The sequence below is a fragment of the Dendropsophus ebraccatus genome, chromosome 13 (genome assembly GCF_027789765.1).
Source record: "Dendropsophus ebraccatus isolate aDenEbr1 chromosome 13, aDenEbr1.pat, whole genome shotgun sequence".
NCBI lineage: Eukaryota > Metazoa > Chordata > Amphibia > Anura > Hylidae > Dendropsophus > Dendropsophus ebraccatus.
In genome coordinates, this window is record NC_091466.1 from 67269270 (window position 1) to 67285211 (window position 15942).

Genomic DNA, 15942 nt, shown 5'->3' on the forward strand with positions numbered 1-15942 from the left:
AATAAGAATGCAATATGGTAACGTTTGGGGGGTTCCTGTGTCTACGTAATGCACTATATGGTAACAGCGACATGACACTATTATTCTATAGGTCAGCCCGAACACAACCATATGCAGGTTACACAGATTCTCTAATGTTATATATTTTTTTTTTTATGAAATCCGTTTTTTTGCCAATTAAATATTAATAAAATGGGCCTATTGTGACGCTTATAACGGTTTTATTTTTTCACCTACGGGGCTGTATGGGGTGTCATTTTTTCCGCCATGATCTCTAGTTTTTATTAATACCATATTTGTGAAGCTCGGACGTTTTGATCACTTTTTATTATTTTTTTTTTAATATATAATGTAACATAAAATCGGTAATCTGCGCACTTTTTCCCCTCTTTTCGTGTACGCCGTTTACCAGTCGCAATGACGCTTGTTATATTTTAATAGATCGGACAATTACGCACGCTACGGTATATTATATGTTTATCTATTTATTCATTTTTATATGTTTTATTTATATAATGGGAAAGGGGGGTGATTTAGACTTTTATTGGGGGAGGGGTTTTGGGGTAGTGTGTTAGTGTTTTGAACTTTTTTTTTTTTACACATTTGAAGTCCCTTTGGGGGACTTCTACATTCACTAGTTTGATTTATACACTGATGAATGCTATGCCATAGGCACAGCATTGATCAGTGTTATCGGCGATCTGCTCATTGAGCCTGCCTGTGCAGGCTCAGTGTAGCAGATCGCCGATCGGACCGCACGGAGGCAGGTGAGAGACCTCCAGCAGTCCGTTTTACCGATCGGGACCCCCGCAGTCACACTGCGGGGGTCCCGATCGGTAAGTGACAGGGGACTCCCCCTGTCACTTACACTTAAACGCTGCGGTCGCGCCGCGATCGCGGCGTTTAAGGGGTTAATGACACGCGGCAGCGCGATCGCTGCAGCGTGTCATTACCGGTGAGGTCCCGGCTGCTGATTGCAGCCGGCCCCCACCTGCTATGAAGCGCGCTCCGCTCCGGAGCGCGCTTCATAGCGGGAATAACACCCATGACGTAAGGTTACGTCATGGGTCGTCTGGGGACAGACTTCCATGACGTAACCCTACGTCCAGGGTCGTCTAGGGGTTCCGTAGGGGTGATCTAGGTCGTCTAGGGGTGATGTAAAAAAATGTTTTTACATCAACTGGATTCCGAAATTTATACAGATTTGTAAATTACTTCGATTTAAAAATCTCCAATCTTTAAGTACTAATCAGCTGCTGTAAGCCCTGCAGGAAGTGGTGTATTCTTTCCAGTCTGACACAGTGCTCTCTGCTGCCACCTCTGTCCATGTCAGGAACTGTCCAGAGCAGTAGGAAATCCCCATAGAAAACCTCTCCCTGCTCTCCAGACTGGAAAGAACTTCTGCCACCTCTGTGCATCTCAGGAACTGTCCAGACTAGAGGTTTTCTACGGAGATTTGCTGCTGCTCTGGACAGTTCCTGACATGGACAAGGGTGGCAGCAGAGAGCACTGTGTCCGACTGCAAAGAATACACCACTTGCTGCAGGACATACAGCAGCTGATAAGTATTTGAAGACTTGAGATTTTTAAACAGGAGTCATTTAAAATCTGTATAACTTTCTCATACCAGTTGATTTGAACCCCATTAAGTTCAGGCATGATGGGAACTGTAGTTGTGAAACCGCTGCAGGTTTGACGCCTGTTTAGGACATTTTTTTTCCCGCTATAATGTGACAGTGCCTCCTAGTGATATGGGGGTAATATTGCTTTATAGGGCCCACTCACAGAATGCTGCAGCTTTGTAAAGGTAATTGTTATAGGTAATATTTTCATTCCATTTACAACATTGAAACATTTAGTTCTTGGGAGCAACACTTTAGTCTTTACTTCAGGCTGTAAATGAGGTGACCTTGTTTGAATTTATCCTTCCTGGTGACATCTAGTGGTCAGTGTGAATACTACAACATTTGCTGTTTCATCAGCACAAATTTAATTAATACAAACATTGTGCCCCTTCCTGACGAGGGACAGGAAGCTGTGTATAGGAAAATCAGAACCAACAATGAATAGTCAGTCAATGCTGTAAATTAGAAGGTCGTACTGTGTATAGTCTTCTAGTCTACAAACACACATACACCCGTATCCAGCCCATCAATGCTAAGGAATGGACTAGGAAGGATGAATTTACCATCAATAATCTCTTCTTTGACTTTATGTAACTCTCTAACAACTTCCTCTAGTATTTCCTGAAAAAGAAATAGCAATATGTAAAAAAAAAACATTTGAAGTATTCTCTATAAGAAAAAAATTACAATAAGGAACCATTACAATAAGAAACAGAAAAAAAACATACAAATCTTAATTGGCCAAAAGTCCTGACCCCCCCCCCTTCCATATACATGCATGCTTGCCTCAGCTGAGCATGCATGTGTTTTTGATGGAGAAGCTACTGTCAGACTTTTTAGAGGAGAATTTTTATTAAAGTATTGTATTGCCCCCCAAAAGTTATACAAATCACCAATATACACTTATTACAGGAAATGCTTATAAAGTGCTTTTTTCCCTGCACTTAGTACTGCATCAAGGCTTCACTTCCTGGATAAAATGGTGATGTCACGACCCAACTCCCAGAGCTGTGCGGGCTGTGGCTGCTGTAGAGGATGATGGCAGAGGGATGCTCAGTGTCCCTTCAGTGCCCTGTGTCCCTCAGTGTCCCCCTGCCATCATCCTCTCCAGCAGCCACAGCCCACACAGCTCTGGGAGTCGGGTCGTGACATCATCATTTTATTCAGGAAGTGAAGCCTTGATGCAGTAGTAAGTGCAGGGAAAAAAGCACTTTATAAGCATTTCTTGTAATAAGTGGATATTAGTGATTTGTATAACTTTTGGAGTGCAATACAATACTTTAATAAAAATTTTCGACGGACTTCTCCTTTAAGTTGAAAGGTTGCATTAAGACGCTTCTCTGTTATACCTCCTGGAAATTTAGGACTGCACTAACACTGGGTGATACCATACGAAGAACTGATATTGTGTGTGAGGACCCACCCCCCTATGATGAAGGAGAAATGGTATGGCCCAGTTATCAATAGATGCATACGTTTCCAGTAGGAATAACAGAGGGAAGGTAAAAGGTGCAGGATGAGTGTGGTTGGGGGTGCACATGGCTGAGCACTTACTTGCTTCATTCGGTCGAAATCTAAGGCGTCCGTCGATACGTCATTGCTGCTGTTTACAGGCTTCATCCTAGTCAAAAAGTAATAAGGTAAAATCGACCATGACCGTGACACTCTACAGGTTTTCTCTAATGACTTGTACCAGCGATCCAAACATGGCTGCTTCCTTCCAGAAATAGAGCCACACCTGGCCATGGGTTGTGCCTGGAATCGCAGCTCTAATGAAGCGAATAAGGCATGACCTGTAATACCGAACACAACCTATAAACGGCAGTGGCGCTCCTCTGGAGGGTTTCTAATCCTGTCCATCTCCTTTGATGGTCTCCATACAGTTAGTTACACAATAGCTCTATATTCTGTATGCAGCGGGATCCAATCGATAAATCAATTGTGATGATGGATAATGATGGTGATGGTGTTTCCTTATCGGCTAGTGCAAAACCCTAAACACCCAACAGGGGTCACCATCCCGACCCCATCAGGCAGACAGGAGGCCGGACCTTAGATGTCCCATACATAATCTAAATGTTGTGTGTAACACAAGCCACTACACTACACTATGGGGGAGAGTTATCAAACATGGTGTAAAGTTAGACTAGCTCAGTTGCCCCTAGCAACCAATCAGATTTCATTTTCTTAAAGAGTCTGTGAGAAATGAAAGGTGGAATCTGATTGGTTGCTAAGGGCAACTGAGCCAGTTTCACTTTACACCATAGGGCAGAGTTATCCAACATGGTGTAAAGTGATACTGGCTCAGTTGCCCCTAGCAACCAATCAGATTCCACCTTTTATTCCTCACAGACTCTTTGGAAAATGAATGTGTAATCTGATTGGTTGCTAGGGGCAACTGAGACAGTTTCACTTTACACTATGTTTGATAAATCTTCCCCAATGTGCACACAATATGTTAGTGCTATATGAAGACTACATGGCCGTATTATTCAGACACCATTTGACCATAATCTTAGAGCCACATAATATTGTTGTACAGTGCCCATATAACACTGCCACAATATGACCAAACTTTGTCCATTATTTTCAGTCAACTTATGGCGGTGTTATACCGGCACAACATAGTTATAGTATATGGACTTTATTTGACCATCATTTCCGTCAGGGTTATATGGACATTGACTGTATTCCTTGAATCACCATATGGCAGTATTATATAGACATTCACAGTTTTTCTTTGCCCCTCTCCATGGCAATATTACATGGGCACTCAGGGGCGGATTAACTTTCCCATAGGCCCCAGGCTGTTCACAAAGCCTGGGCCCCATAAACCCCACTGTAACTATGGCAACACTAGCGTGGTGTTCATAGTACAGGATAGATAATGTCATGATGTCCTGATCTGTGCAAAAATGTGGTAAAAAAGCAGGGTTTTTTTGCCAATCATGGCAGAACTGTAGCTAAGAGACAATGCATCACTGAAAGTATATATATCTATATATATATATATATATATATATATATATATATATATATATATATATATATATATATATTTTGGCCCCCCAGGAGCTTAGGGCCCCAGTCTACCGCCCGAAACTGACCTATTATAATCCGCTACTGTGGGCACTACATGCACTGGCCCTAATGATTACTGCCAGTGATGGTTCAATGCCCAGGAATTGTCAGACAATCAGGTCCATCACAACATCTTTATGTACTTTTGAAAAAAGTAAGGGGTCTGGCCTCCATTTGCCCCTCTTGGTTACCACTCAATGGTGGCATTACCTGTGGGGATGGGGATAAGGTAGATGTGAGAGTTGACCTTCTGGCCCATATTCCCTGGGTTGTGGCTGCTTAGATGCTATGGCCAGTGATACCGCAGCTTATGAAATACTTTCAGTGTGCCATATTGTGTTTGAAGCAGCTGGAGAATTAAGACGTCTCGTGAACAGCAACATCTCCTCCCCTTCCCGATCATTTACTCTATTCACAAGTATCAGAGAACATGGAATAGCTGCTCATGGTACAGAGAAGCACCTGTTATAGCTGCACAAGGCAATGAAGTACAGAGGAGCACCTGTTATAGGTCCTCATGGCAGTGAGACACAGAGGAGCACCTTCAATAGCCCCTCATGGCAATAAAGAACAGAGGAGCACCTGTAATAGGTCCTCATGGCAGTGAGACACAGAGGAGCACCTTCAATAGCCCCTCATGGCAATAAAGAACAGAGGAGCACCTGCAATAGGTCCTCATGGTAATGAGGTACAGAGGAGCACCTGCAATAGCCCCTCATGGTAATGAGGTACAGAGGAGCACCTGCAATAGGTCCTCATGGAAATGACGTACAGAGGAGCACCTGCAATAGCCCCTCATGGCAATGAGGTACAGAGGATGACCTACAATAGGACCTCATGGAAATGAGGTACAGAGGAGCACCTGCAATAGCCCCTCATGGAAATGAGGTACCCAGAGGAGCACCTGCAATAGGACCTCATGGAAATGAGGTACAGAGGAGCACCTGCAATAGCCCCTCATGGAAATGAGGTACCCAGAGGAGCACCTGCAATAGGACCACATGGCAATGAGGTACAAAGGAGCACCTGCAATAGCCCCTCATGGCAATGAAGAACAGAGGAGCACCAGCAATAGCCCCTCAAGGGAATGAGGTACAGAGTAGCACCTAAAAGCCGCTCATGGCAATTTGGAGTACAAAGTAGCACCTGTAATAGGCACTAATGGCAGTGAAGAACAGAGGAGGACCTGCTAGAAACTGCAGAAACTGGAAACACTGAGGACTGTAGTCGAACAAAAACATATGAACATCTTTCTAGAAAATCATCTGCTGTGTAGCCCCCTACTATTACACACAGCCCCCTGTGTAGCCCCCTACTACTGCACACAGCCCCCCCTGTGTAGCCCCCTACTACTGCACACAGCCCCCTGTGTAGCCCCCTACTACTACTACACACAGCCCCCTGTGTAGCCCCCTACTACAGCACATAGCCCCCTGTGTAGCCCCTACTACAGCACATAGCCCCCTGTGTAGCCCCTACTACTGCATACTGTAACATAGCAAGGCAAGCAAAAAGCACAGCTACTTTCTTGCAAAAACAGCGCCACCCCTGTCCTCAGGCTATGTGTGGTATTACAATTCAGCTCCATCCACTTGAATAGAACTGAGCTGCAAAACCCCACACCCAAACTGAGGACAAGAATGGTGCTGTTTCTGGAGGAAAGCGGACATGTTTTTCTAAGCCTGAATAACCACTTTAAAGATTTTGCTCCCATAATGGAATACATTTTCCTACCACTCATTTCCTAGAAGGTAAATCTGTGCAGCTCTAAGCAGAAGACGCTGGGAGTTTAGCTCTGAAGCTGCAGAATAGTAAGTGCAGCTCTAAAGCATAATATAGATTGATTAACTTTTTATATAGATTATTTCTATACAGAATAGGGTGGAGGGTGGATATATTACTTCCCAACTGTGTTCAGGCAATGGGTGCACAAAAAAGATGCGATGATAGTGCACGGACAACTACACTGACAGATGTAGCACGGGACATGTGGACACGTCGGCACAGCACAGGTGGACATGTTGGCACAGCACAAGATGATACAGTCAAAGAGCTGCAGTTTGCTTTGGTACCTAGAGGGTGGCTGAGATTGTATGGGGCTCTTAGCTTCAGGACTCTTCACCACTGGTGGGGTTCTATGGCAATGGAATGAGATAGCACATGAATAGAGCACACTACAAGATATATTCCATGCATTAAAGCTGTGGCGGGGGCGGCCACTCACCTGGACAGTAGTGACGGCACAGGCTTTTCCACTGAATTACTTCTCTCCCATGGTTTTTTACCCAAGTCTGTAATAAGATCCCATTATTAGATCACCCAGACAGGCAACAATAGAACATATTAACATGCAGAGTGATGGGGAACATGAGGCCCTTCAGCTGTAAGAAAACTACAATTCCCATCATGCCTAGATGGCTAAAGCTTTGGTTTTGCCAGTTTAGGCAAGATGGGAATTGTAGTTTTGCATTGGGTTCCTCGTCATTGACTTAAAGTGAATCACCAACTCTTCTGTCCAATGTAATTTATAAATTCTGCACTGACTTATTTCTTAAAGGGGTTCTCCAGGATTAGAAAAAAAAAACATTGCTGCTTTCTTTCTTCTTGTCAGTCTCTGGGTGTTATTCTATTGAAGTAAATGGAGAACAGTTGTAATACCACATACAACCTAAGGACAAAGGTGGTGCTTTTTTTGGAAGAAAGCAGCCATGTTTCTGCAATCCTGGACAACCCCTTCAAGGGTATATTCTTCCATTGTGAATTTAGTGCAGATTTTGATTACCTTCTTAAAGTTAACCTGGAAAACCCTACAGGAAACATGAACAGGAAACATGAACACTGTAGCATCTATTACATACACATGACTCCATTCTAAAGCTATGGTTGGTATGGCCTCTTAATTCCATTCAAGTTAATGGTAGACAAAATGAATCCTAATTAGAGATTATGGAACCTGGAGCATGCTCGAGTCAATCCAAACCTGAACTTTCGGCATGTGATTAGCGGTGGCTGCTGAAGTTGGATAAAGCCCTAAGGCTATGTGGAAATCATGGATATAGTCATTGGCTGTATCCATGTTTTCCAGACAACCTTAGAGCTTTATCCAAGTTCAGCAGCCCCAGCTAATCAAATGCCGATCGTTCGGGTTCGGCTCGAACCCGAACCGGTTCGCTCATCTCTAATCCTAATCTTGGACAACCCTTTTAAAATGTACTCTCCAAGTCCATACAGGATATACACATAGGTGTTTGTTACCTGCAGAGTTCTGAGGTGTAGGACCACGTGTGTTGGGAGAAGATGAGAGACTGGCATCTTCCTAAACACATACAACAATAACAGTATATGGTATACAGAATATAAACCGTAACAACCCAAACAATTATGGTGGGAGCTGGGGGGGATCTGAAGGTATTAAGTATTAGTCACTCACATTTTGGCACTCATCTTCCTTTTTGTCCCCAGGTTTTTCTGTCTGTGAGGCTGCTTTTCTTCTGCAACAAATGTTAAGATCAATATTATACAAAAATCTATTAATACTATAATACTGTCCCCTAAGGACAAGAATATAACTACTATAATACTGCCCCAATGTACAAGAATATAACTACTATAATACTGCTCCTATATACAAGAATATAACTACTATAATACTGCTCCTATATACAGGGATATAGCTACTATAATACTGCTCCTATATACAGGAATATAACTACTATAATACTGCCTACTATATACAAGAATATAACTACTATAATACTGCCTCCTATATACAAGAATATAACTACTATAATACTGCTCCCTATATACAAGAATATAACTACTATATTACTGCTCCTATATACAGGAATATAACTACTATATTACTGCTCCTATATACAAGAATATACCTACTATAATACTGCTCCTATATACAGGAATAGAATTACTATAATACTGCTCCTATATACAAGCATATTACTACTATAATACTGCCCCTATGTACAAAGGCTTTACGACCATATGATGCGCTAGTCAGCGTGAAACGTGCGTAGTCGATCAGTGAGAGCGTGCCTGCTCCTTTACCTCCCCTCCCTGCAACTTATGAATATGCATCTCGATTAAAGCGATACAGCTACTGAATGGTGAGTGCCCGTTCTTTTTATCTACTTTGTTATAACTACTATAATACTGCTCCTATATACAAGAATATAACTACTATAATACTGCTCCTATATATAAGAATATAACTACTATAATACTGCCTCCTATATACAAGAATATAACTACTATAATACTGCCCCCTATATACAAGAATATAACTACTATAATACTGCTCCTATATACAAGAATATAACTACTATAATACTGCCCCTATGTACAAGAATATAACTACTATAATACTGCTCCTATATACAAGAATATAACTACTATAATACTGCTCCTATATACAAGAATATAACTACTATATTACTGCTCCTATATACAGGAATATAACTACTATAATACTGCTCCTATATACAAGAATATTACTACTATAATACTGCCCCTATATACAAGAATATAACTACTATAATACTGCTCCTATATACAGGAATATAACTACTATAATACTGCCTCCTATATACAGGAATATAACTGCTATGATACTGCTGACAGTTATATATATCATTATACGGAGCTCCTGCACTGTGGCTGGGATGTTATAATTAACACTCTATTAATTCATTATACTCTTATAGAGAACTGAACCTCTTTGCCAGCAGTTTATTCATTTCCTCCATTAATCCTCCTCCGCCGCCTCCGCTGCTTGTTCGATTGGCATCAGTTTTGGAAGCTCCGCAGGGACTAGAACTGCCTGAACCATCTTCTGGCTTCAAAGGAAAAAAAAAAAGAATGAATAAAATATTTTGCGGCTTATCCTCACTTCATTATTTTCTGCTCTCCGAGGACGGAGTCTTATATAGTTTCCATCCCCCCGACCCCATGGCGGTATATACGGATATATATATATATATCTCACCCGTGTTACTTTCCTTAGTTTGGCACCGGCCAGAGCGGCTGCCAGCCCGGATGCTGGGCTGTCATCGTACACCACCCCTTGGCTTCCACCAGCTGGTAGAGGGGGGGCAGGCGGTGGGGTAGCTCCTGATGGCGGTGGAGGACCAGGTGGTGGTGGAGGTGGAGGTCCACTAGATGGAGCAGGTGCTCCCCCAACTGAAGCTACCATACTTGTAGAGGAGGGGTGGCCGGTAGGGACCATGGGACCTTCAAAAATGAAATGTCTTCTATTAGGTATAGGAAAGCAGATGAGGGCGGTACGTTCTATACTACCTGCTCCCTATCATAATAACAACAGTCCCCTGTGAGTCAAACGGAGGTAGAGCTGCTTCCATAGTTCCTTCTGTAATGTCTGGAAACCATCAGCAAGCAGGATCCTATTCTGGCTTTACTATCTTCTATTTTCTTACATGTCAGTGGTATACAGCCAAATGGTCAATGGTATAGCGACACATCTTGATGCTTTCTTCCAAAAACAGCGCCACCCCTGTCCTCAGGTTGTCTGTGGTAATACAATTCAGCTCCATTCACTTCAATGAAACTGAGCTGCAATGCCCACACCCAAACTGAAGAGAAGCGTGGCGCTGTTTCTAGAAGAAAGTGGCTATATTATTGGTACTCCCGGAAAATCCCCTTAGTCTGGGAGTTCAAGATGACGGACAGTCAATAGTGTCCGATGTGTCCATGGGGTTGTTTCCATGTATGGCCCATTTAAAAAAATTGCACCCTTTTTGTCCTCCGGTTGTTTGGGGTATTACAACTTGGCTCCATTCACTTCGCTGCAATACCACTAACAAACTAAGAAGAAGGGGGGCGCTGTTTTTTAAATCCTGGATATCCCTTTTAATGCGTTGAGATGTATAGGGTATTGTGGTGGAATTCTACTTTTCACTTACAGAACTAAAACTAGAATAATGGATCAATCAACAGCAGCAGCTTACTGATGGTTTCCACATAGTCTTTTTATACTACACTACAAAGACTGGAATTAAGTATTTACAGGCAAAAATGAAGACATCAATAAAGTAAGGATGAATATTATATTATGTATTACATTATTATATTATGTAGCTCCTGCTTAGTATAGGCACCCTTAAAGGGGTTAGGAGAGGATCCTACTTCCTTCCAGAAACAGCTCCACTCTTGTGCTCAGTTTGTCAGTGGCACTGCAGCTCAGCTCCACTAATGGTGCGTTTACACAGGCAGATTTATCTGACAGATTTTGGAAGCCAAAACCAGGAATGGATTTGAAAAAAAGTGAAATCTCAGTCTTTCCTTTATGACCCGTTCCCTGTTTATGGTCTGTTCCTGGCTTTGGCTTCAAAAATCTGTCAGATAAATCTGCCTGTGTAAACGCACCATTAAGCAGACTTGTAATACCACACACAGGTGTGGAGCTTATATTAGAAGAAGGCAGCCATGTTTTTGTAACCCCTTAAAGGATACGTTCATACGCTGTGGAATTGCTGCAGATTTTCACTCCCCTATTGAAGTTAATAGGGAAAAACCCACAAGAAACGTGAACATTATAGCTTCTATTATACACACTCTGTATATGTAAAAATAACCTTACCCTCCCACAGTGCTGGCCACAGGGGCCAATAGGTATACGACTCATCACTCACCTTGTGGCAGCACTACACTGGCTGTTTTACATATTAAAAGTAAACTAAAAAAAAAATCAACTAGTGTCAGAAAGTTATACAGATTTGTAATCTACTTCTATTTAAAAATCTCAAGTATTCCAGTACTAATCAGCTGCTGTATGCCCTGCAGGAAGTGGTGTATTCGTTCCAGTCTGACACAGTGCTCTCTGCTGCCACCTCTGTCCATGTCAGGAACTTTCCAGAGCAGTAGCAAATCCCCATATACCGAATGTTATTCCTGTTGTTTCTAAACGTTAACTGTACTGTTGGCACTAAAGTCAGTGCTTATAGATTTTCTCTTTTGTAATTTGTTCTTAAAAAACCTAATAAAAACATTGAACCAAAAAACCTCTCCTGCTCTGGACAGTTCCTATCTCGGACAGAGGTGGCAGCAGAGAGCACTGTGTCAGACTGAAACCAACACACCACTTCCTGCAGGACATACAGCAGCTGATAAGTACTGGAAGACTGGGGATTTTTAAATAGAAGTAAATTACAAATCTGTATAACTTTAGGACACCAGTTGATTTGAAAGAAAAAAAAAAGGTTCCTCTGGGGTTCCCCTTTAATGTTGCTAATCAGCATAATATTTAATGATGTGGCTATAGGTTCTGTTCCTATTACTGCAATGACTTACAAGCCATAACAGGCATGAACAGATCCCCCTGATGTATGGGAGTCATCAGATTTATGATGGTGTTTATAGTATACAATCCTGTATTTAGGATATAATAAACAACGACAAAACATAATACAAAGTAATATACATATTATATTCATATACCATTGGCAGATAAAAGGTGCAGGGCCCACTGGAGTAATCCCATGATCCCACCATTACTCATGGGTGGCGCCCATCCTCATTTTGTAAGGTAAGACTGACCAATACAAGCAGGATCCAGAAATCATGTGATCCACCATCTGCATACAATGTGTCCTGTGTATCTATGGCTGTGCTGCCTCACTCTATATGTGACCAGAAAAGTGTTCACATTAAAGTGTCACTGTCGTTTATTTTTATTTTTTGGCAGAAATCAATTGTACAGGCAATTTAAGAAACTTTGTAATTGGGTTAATTAGCCGAAAAATGCATTTTTATCCTGAAAAAGTAGTTTGAAGCTCTCCCCCCTGTCTTCATGGTTCTCTTATGGAGAGGGGAGGGGTGGAAGGAGATGAGGCACCAAAACAGGGCAACAAAGAGTTAATTTACAGCTACATGACTGGGCTATCTTCTCTGAAGTCAGCACTGACCTCTGAATACCGGCTTTCACAGAGCTCCCACTGTGTAATCCTTTGTTCTCTGCTGTCAGCTGACGACTAATCTCCCTCCTCCCCCTCCCGTCTCCATAGGTTACACAGGGCCCGACTGATGTAAAAGAGTCGAGATTTCCTGATAATGAGCAGTGGATGAGAGAGAGGAAGTGTGTGTGGGGGTGGGGTGTGGGGGGGCACCTGGGGAAAGTCTTTTTGAAAGCAGATAATGGCATATTTGCCTAAAAAACCCAATTACAAAGTTTCTTAAAGTCGCCTGTACTATTGATTTCTGCAACAACAACAAAAAAAACTATGACAGTGACACTTTAAATAACTTTGATTTAACTTATGTGATCTCATACTAATATTGACTCATTAAGCTCCAATCACATCCAAAGCAGTTTTTAGAATTGTGCTGCTTCCCTGCTAGGTCTCAGGTTGTGGGCTCTAGGGTAACATAATCACTGTGCCAAGCCCAACTTTGACTTTACCAATACCAACACCATTGCCACCCAAATCATTGGTCCCAACATCTGCCCAGCTTTGACTGGTGCCACCTCTGTCCCTGCTGGTTCAGTTTCTGCACAATTCATTCTCCCTACTACTTTTATTGCTTAATAGTACTGCACTAGCGTGTACTGCCCATGACCCACCCTTCCATATACCCTATTAAGAAATGGGGTCTCATTGTGGAGGACCTGTCCATATATTACTTGGTCAGCCATGTGTTTGAATGGCAGGCATGTAATACAACATTTCTCCTGTAGTGGCCGCTGCAGGGAAACGTGTGACTCAAGAGCAGCCTCTCTTGTTTCTGAAGCCAGATCCTCAATGATGAGCTGATCACCCTATCTACTTCAAGTGTAAAGAAAAAAAAAATTATATATATGGGACAACTAGCTGATCATTGGGGATTTGACCAATGAAACCTCCACCGATCACGCAAACAGAGGTCCATTGTTTTTCAAGTGCTGAACCTAGCTGTTTGGTTGTCCCATACACAGTGACCAAGCACTTGGAGGACAATAGAGCCCCTCCTGTAGTTACGGGATCACTTTTAATCCCGGGATAACCTCATTAGGGTCTGTTCACACGTACAGACTCGCTGCGTATTTATCGCTGTGAGTTTCTCACACATAAATCCACAGCGATACTGATTGCTATCAAGTCAATGTATGTGTATTCTCACTGCGTGTTTGGTGCGATTTTTACATGTGAGTTTTGATTTGCACATGATTTTCACAGGCAAGTTCAACACCACAAAAAACGCAGCTACTTTCATGCGAGTTTGATTCGAGTTCTGTGCGAGTTTTACGCAGCGAGTCTGTACGTGTGAACAGACCCTCAAGCTATGAATGTTACTATCGAATTCCAAATGGCAGCTGGAATAGGAATTTTAAGTGCAACTCTGGATGTGAATGGAGTATAATATGATGTAAACAAGGATGGCAGGCTCTGTCAGCAGCTTTTTGCTGACTATAGTAAAGGCAGTGTATAATAGGGCTTCTTTCTCTGAATCAGGAGATATAACTCTTATTTCAGTCGTTCGCTCCATCGCCGAGATATAGGCTTTAGAAATTTTACATAAATTAGGAGGAAAAGCTCACAGGGTGTTCCTCTGGGCTACAGAAGCCAAGCAATATTAAGCTTTTGAAGCCATAGGCAACACCCGGGAAGCTTTTTCTCTGAATTTGCATAAAACTTTTAAAGCTTATATCTCAGCGCTGGAGTGACGGACTGAAATAAGAGTTATATCTCCTGATTCAGGACGAGAAGCTCTTTTGTACACTGTAGGGAGTAGGTCCGCTTTAACTATGGAGCTTCCCTTTAAACTGGAGGTCTGGAAAAAAAAAAAAGTGCATGCTGTTTCTGCAGCCTGTAGCCGGACGTCAACAAAAATCTAATGACTGTCTGCTTATTGAGCGTCTTGTACTTACTTAAGTGGGAGATGGCGGATGTCATATAATGTGTAGTCCTCTTGGACAAATTCAGCTCAGATACAGCAGCGTAAGGGGGAGGTAATGAAACAAAATGTGACGTGGACTGGTATGATGGTTGAGAAGGTTGACAGGAAGGATGGAAAGGCTGAGCAGAAGCATGAGTCAGGGTCCCAGCCGGGCTGGCTATTACTGGCAGCTGAGGGAGGGGTACAGTTTCTAAGCAGGACAGATAGGAACGGTCAGAGCTTTTAGCCTGGGCTTTCTGAGAACTTAATGGAATCTGAGTTGAGTGTGGATCATCTGCTTGGTCATCGGGCCCTATCTGATGAGGTACGTTTGGGTGTTGGACCATTTTGTCAGGACCTCCTCTACTCCTGACGGTCTGGGCAGGAATCACAGGAAGAGTTGCTGGAATAAGGAGTTGTGGAGACACGTTCTGGTGAAGCACTGGTGGAACCACAGTAGGAGAAGAAGAGCGGGACGAGAAGGACACAGAGGGATGTTTAACAGACTGATGAGAAGTTAATGGAGAATGGGAGCTGGAAGCGTTGGGTGGTGGTGGGGACAAGGAGATCTGCTTGACGCTTCGGGATAGGGTCCCATTACTTGGCCAGATTGGAGAAAAGGCAGAAGCTTGGGATGCGGAGGACTCAAATCCAGACAGACTGTTAGACGGCAACTCTGGGGAATCGCTGGTTCTGTTAGAGGACTTGTGAGTGGACAGATTACTGGGTTCGGGGACAGGAGATGCTGAAGAGATAGCTTTGGCGTAAGATGGTGGTGGGATAGCGCCAGCGGAAGGAGATGCTCTGTAGTTATTGTAGTCAGGAGGAGGAGACTGGCAGTGGGTGGGGGAGGAAGATACGTTTATCTGAAGGGTGGAAACTAAAAGAAGAAAAAATAAAATGAAAAGAGCAAAATGGGCATTTATCAAGGGCAACAAATCAGGCAGAGCGATCAGGAAAGCGGGGCGTGCGAGTAACAGGTGGGAACGGAAAAGAAAAGATGGCGGCATGCACAGACTTTCATGGTTACAAGTCAGAAAACAAAAAGAAACAATGAGGGGGAGGGGCCACGTATGTGAGGAGAATCAAAAGAAGCGGCAAAATACTTAAAGGGATTTTCCACTTTTAACAAAAGTATAATATTTTTGTATCTATTTCTAAAGGACATTGGTGAGAGTCACGTCTTGAGAAATCCCACTGGTAGCGGCCTCCTGTAACTAAGAATTGGGACTTCTGTGGCTCCTCTGGGGCGGTTCTTCTTCTTCAGAGCCCTTTGCTGATTGGCTGAAGCAGCTCTGCCCATCATAAAGAGATGTAGGTTTACCGTTGTGACCACCTGAAGATCCCAACGAGA

At 42.8% G+C, this 15942-nt stretch overlaps 1 protein-coding gene across 8 annotated transcripts in view; it reads right to left on the reverse strand.

Moving 5' to 3' along the window:
• EVL (Enah/Vasp-like) overlaps positions 1 to 15942 on the reverse strand; it is a 94988-nt gene that overhangs the window by 1154 nt on the left and 77892 nt on the right. For 5 of the 8 annotated variants that reach the window (XM_069949923.1, XM_069949919.1, XM_069949920.1 and 2 more), the window contains 9 exons: positions 14581 to 15468; positions 9706 to 9950; positions 9435 to 9556; positions 8137 to 8197; positions 7962 to 8022; positions 6931 to 6997; positions 6779 to 6841; positions 3180 to 3246; positions 2189 to 2246 (listed from right to left, as the gene is read on the reverse strand). In XM_069949923.1, coding sequence (XP_069806024.1) covers positions 2189 to 2246; positions 3180 to 3246; positions 6779 to 6841; positions 6931 to 6997; positions 7962 to 8022; positions 8137 to 8197; positions 9435 to 9556; positions 9706 to 9950; positions 14581 to 15468 — 1632 coding nt within the window. The remainder of the gene's footprint in view (positions 1 to 2188; positions 2247 to 3179; positions 3247 to 6778; positions 6842 to 6930; positions 6998 to 7961; positions 8023 to 8136; positions 8198 to 9434; positions 9557 to 9705; positions 9951 to 14580; positions 15469 to 15942) is intronic. The other 3 variants (XM_069949924.1, XM_069949926.1, XM_069949927.1) reach the window with 3 other exon arrangements.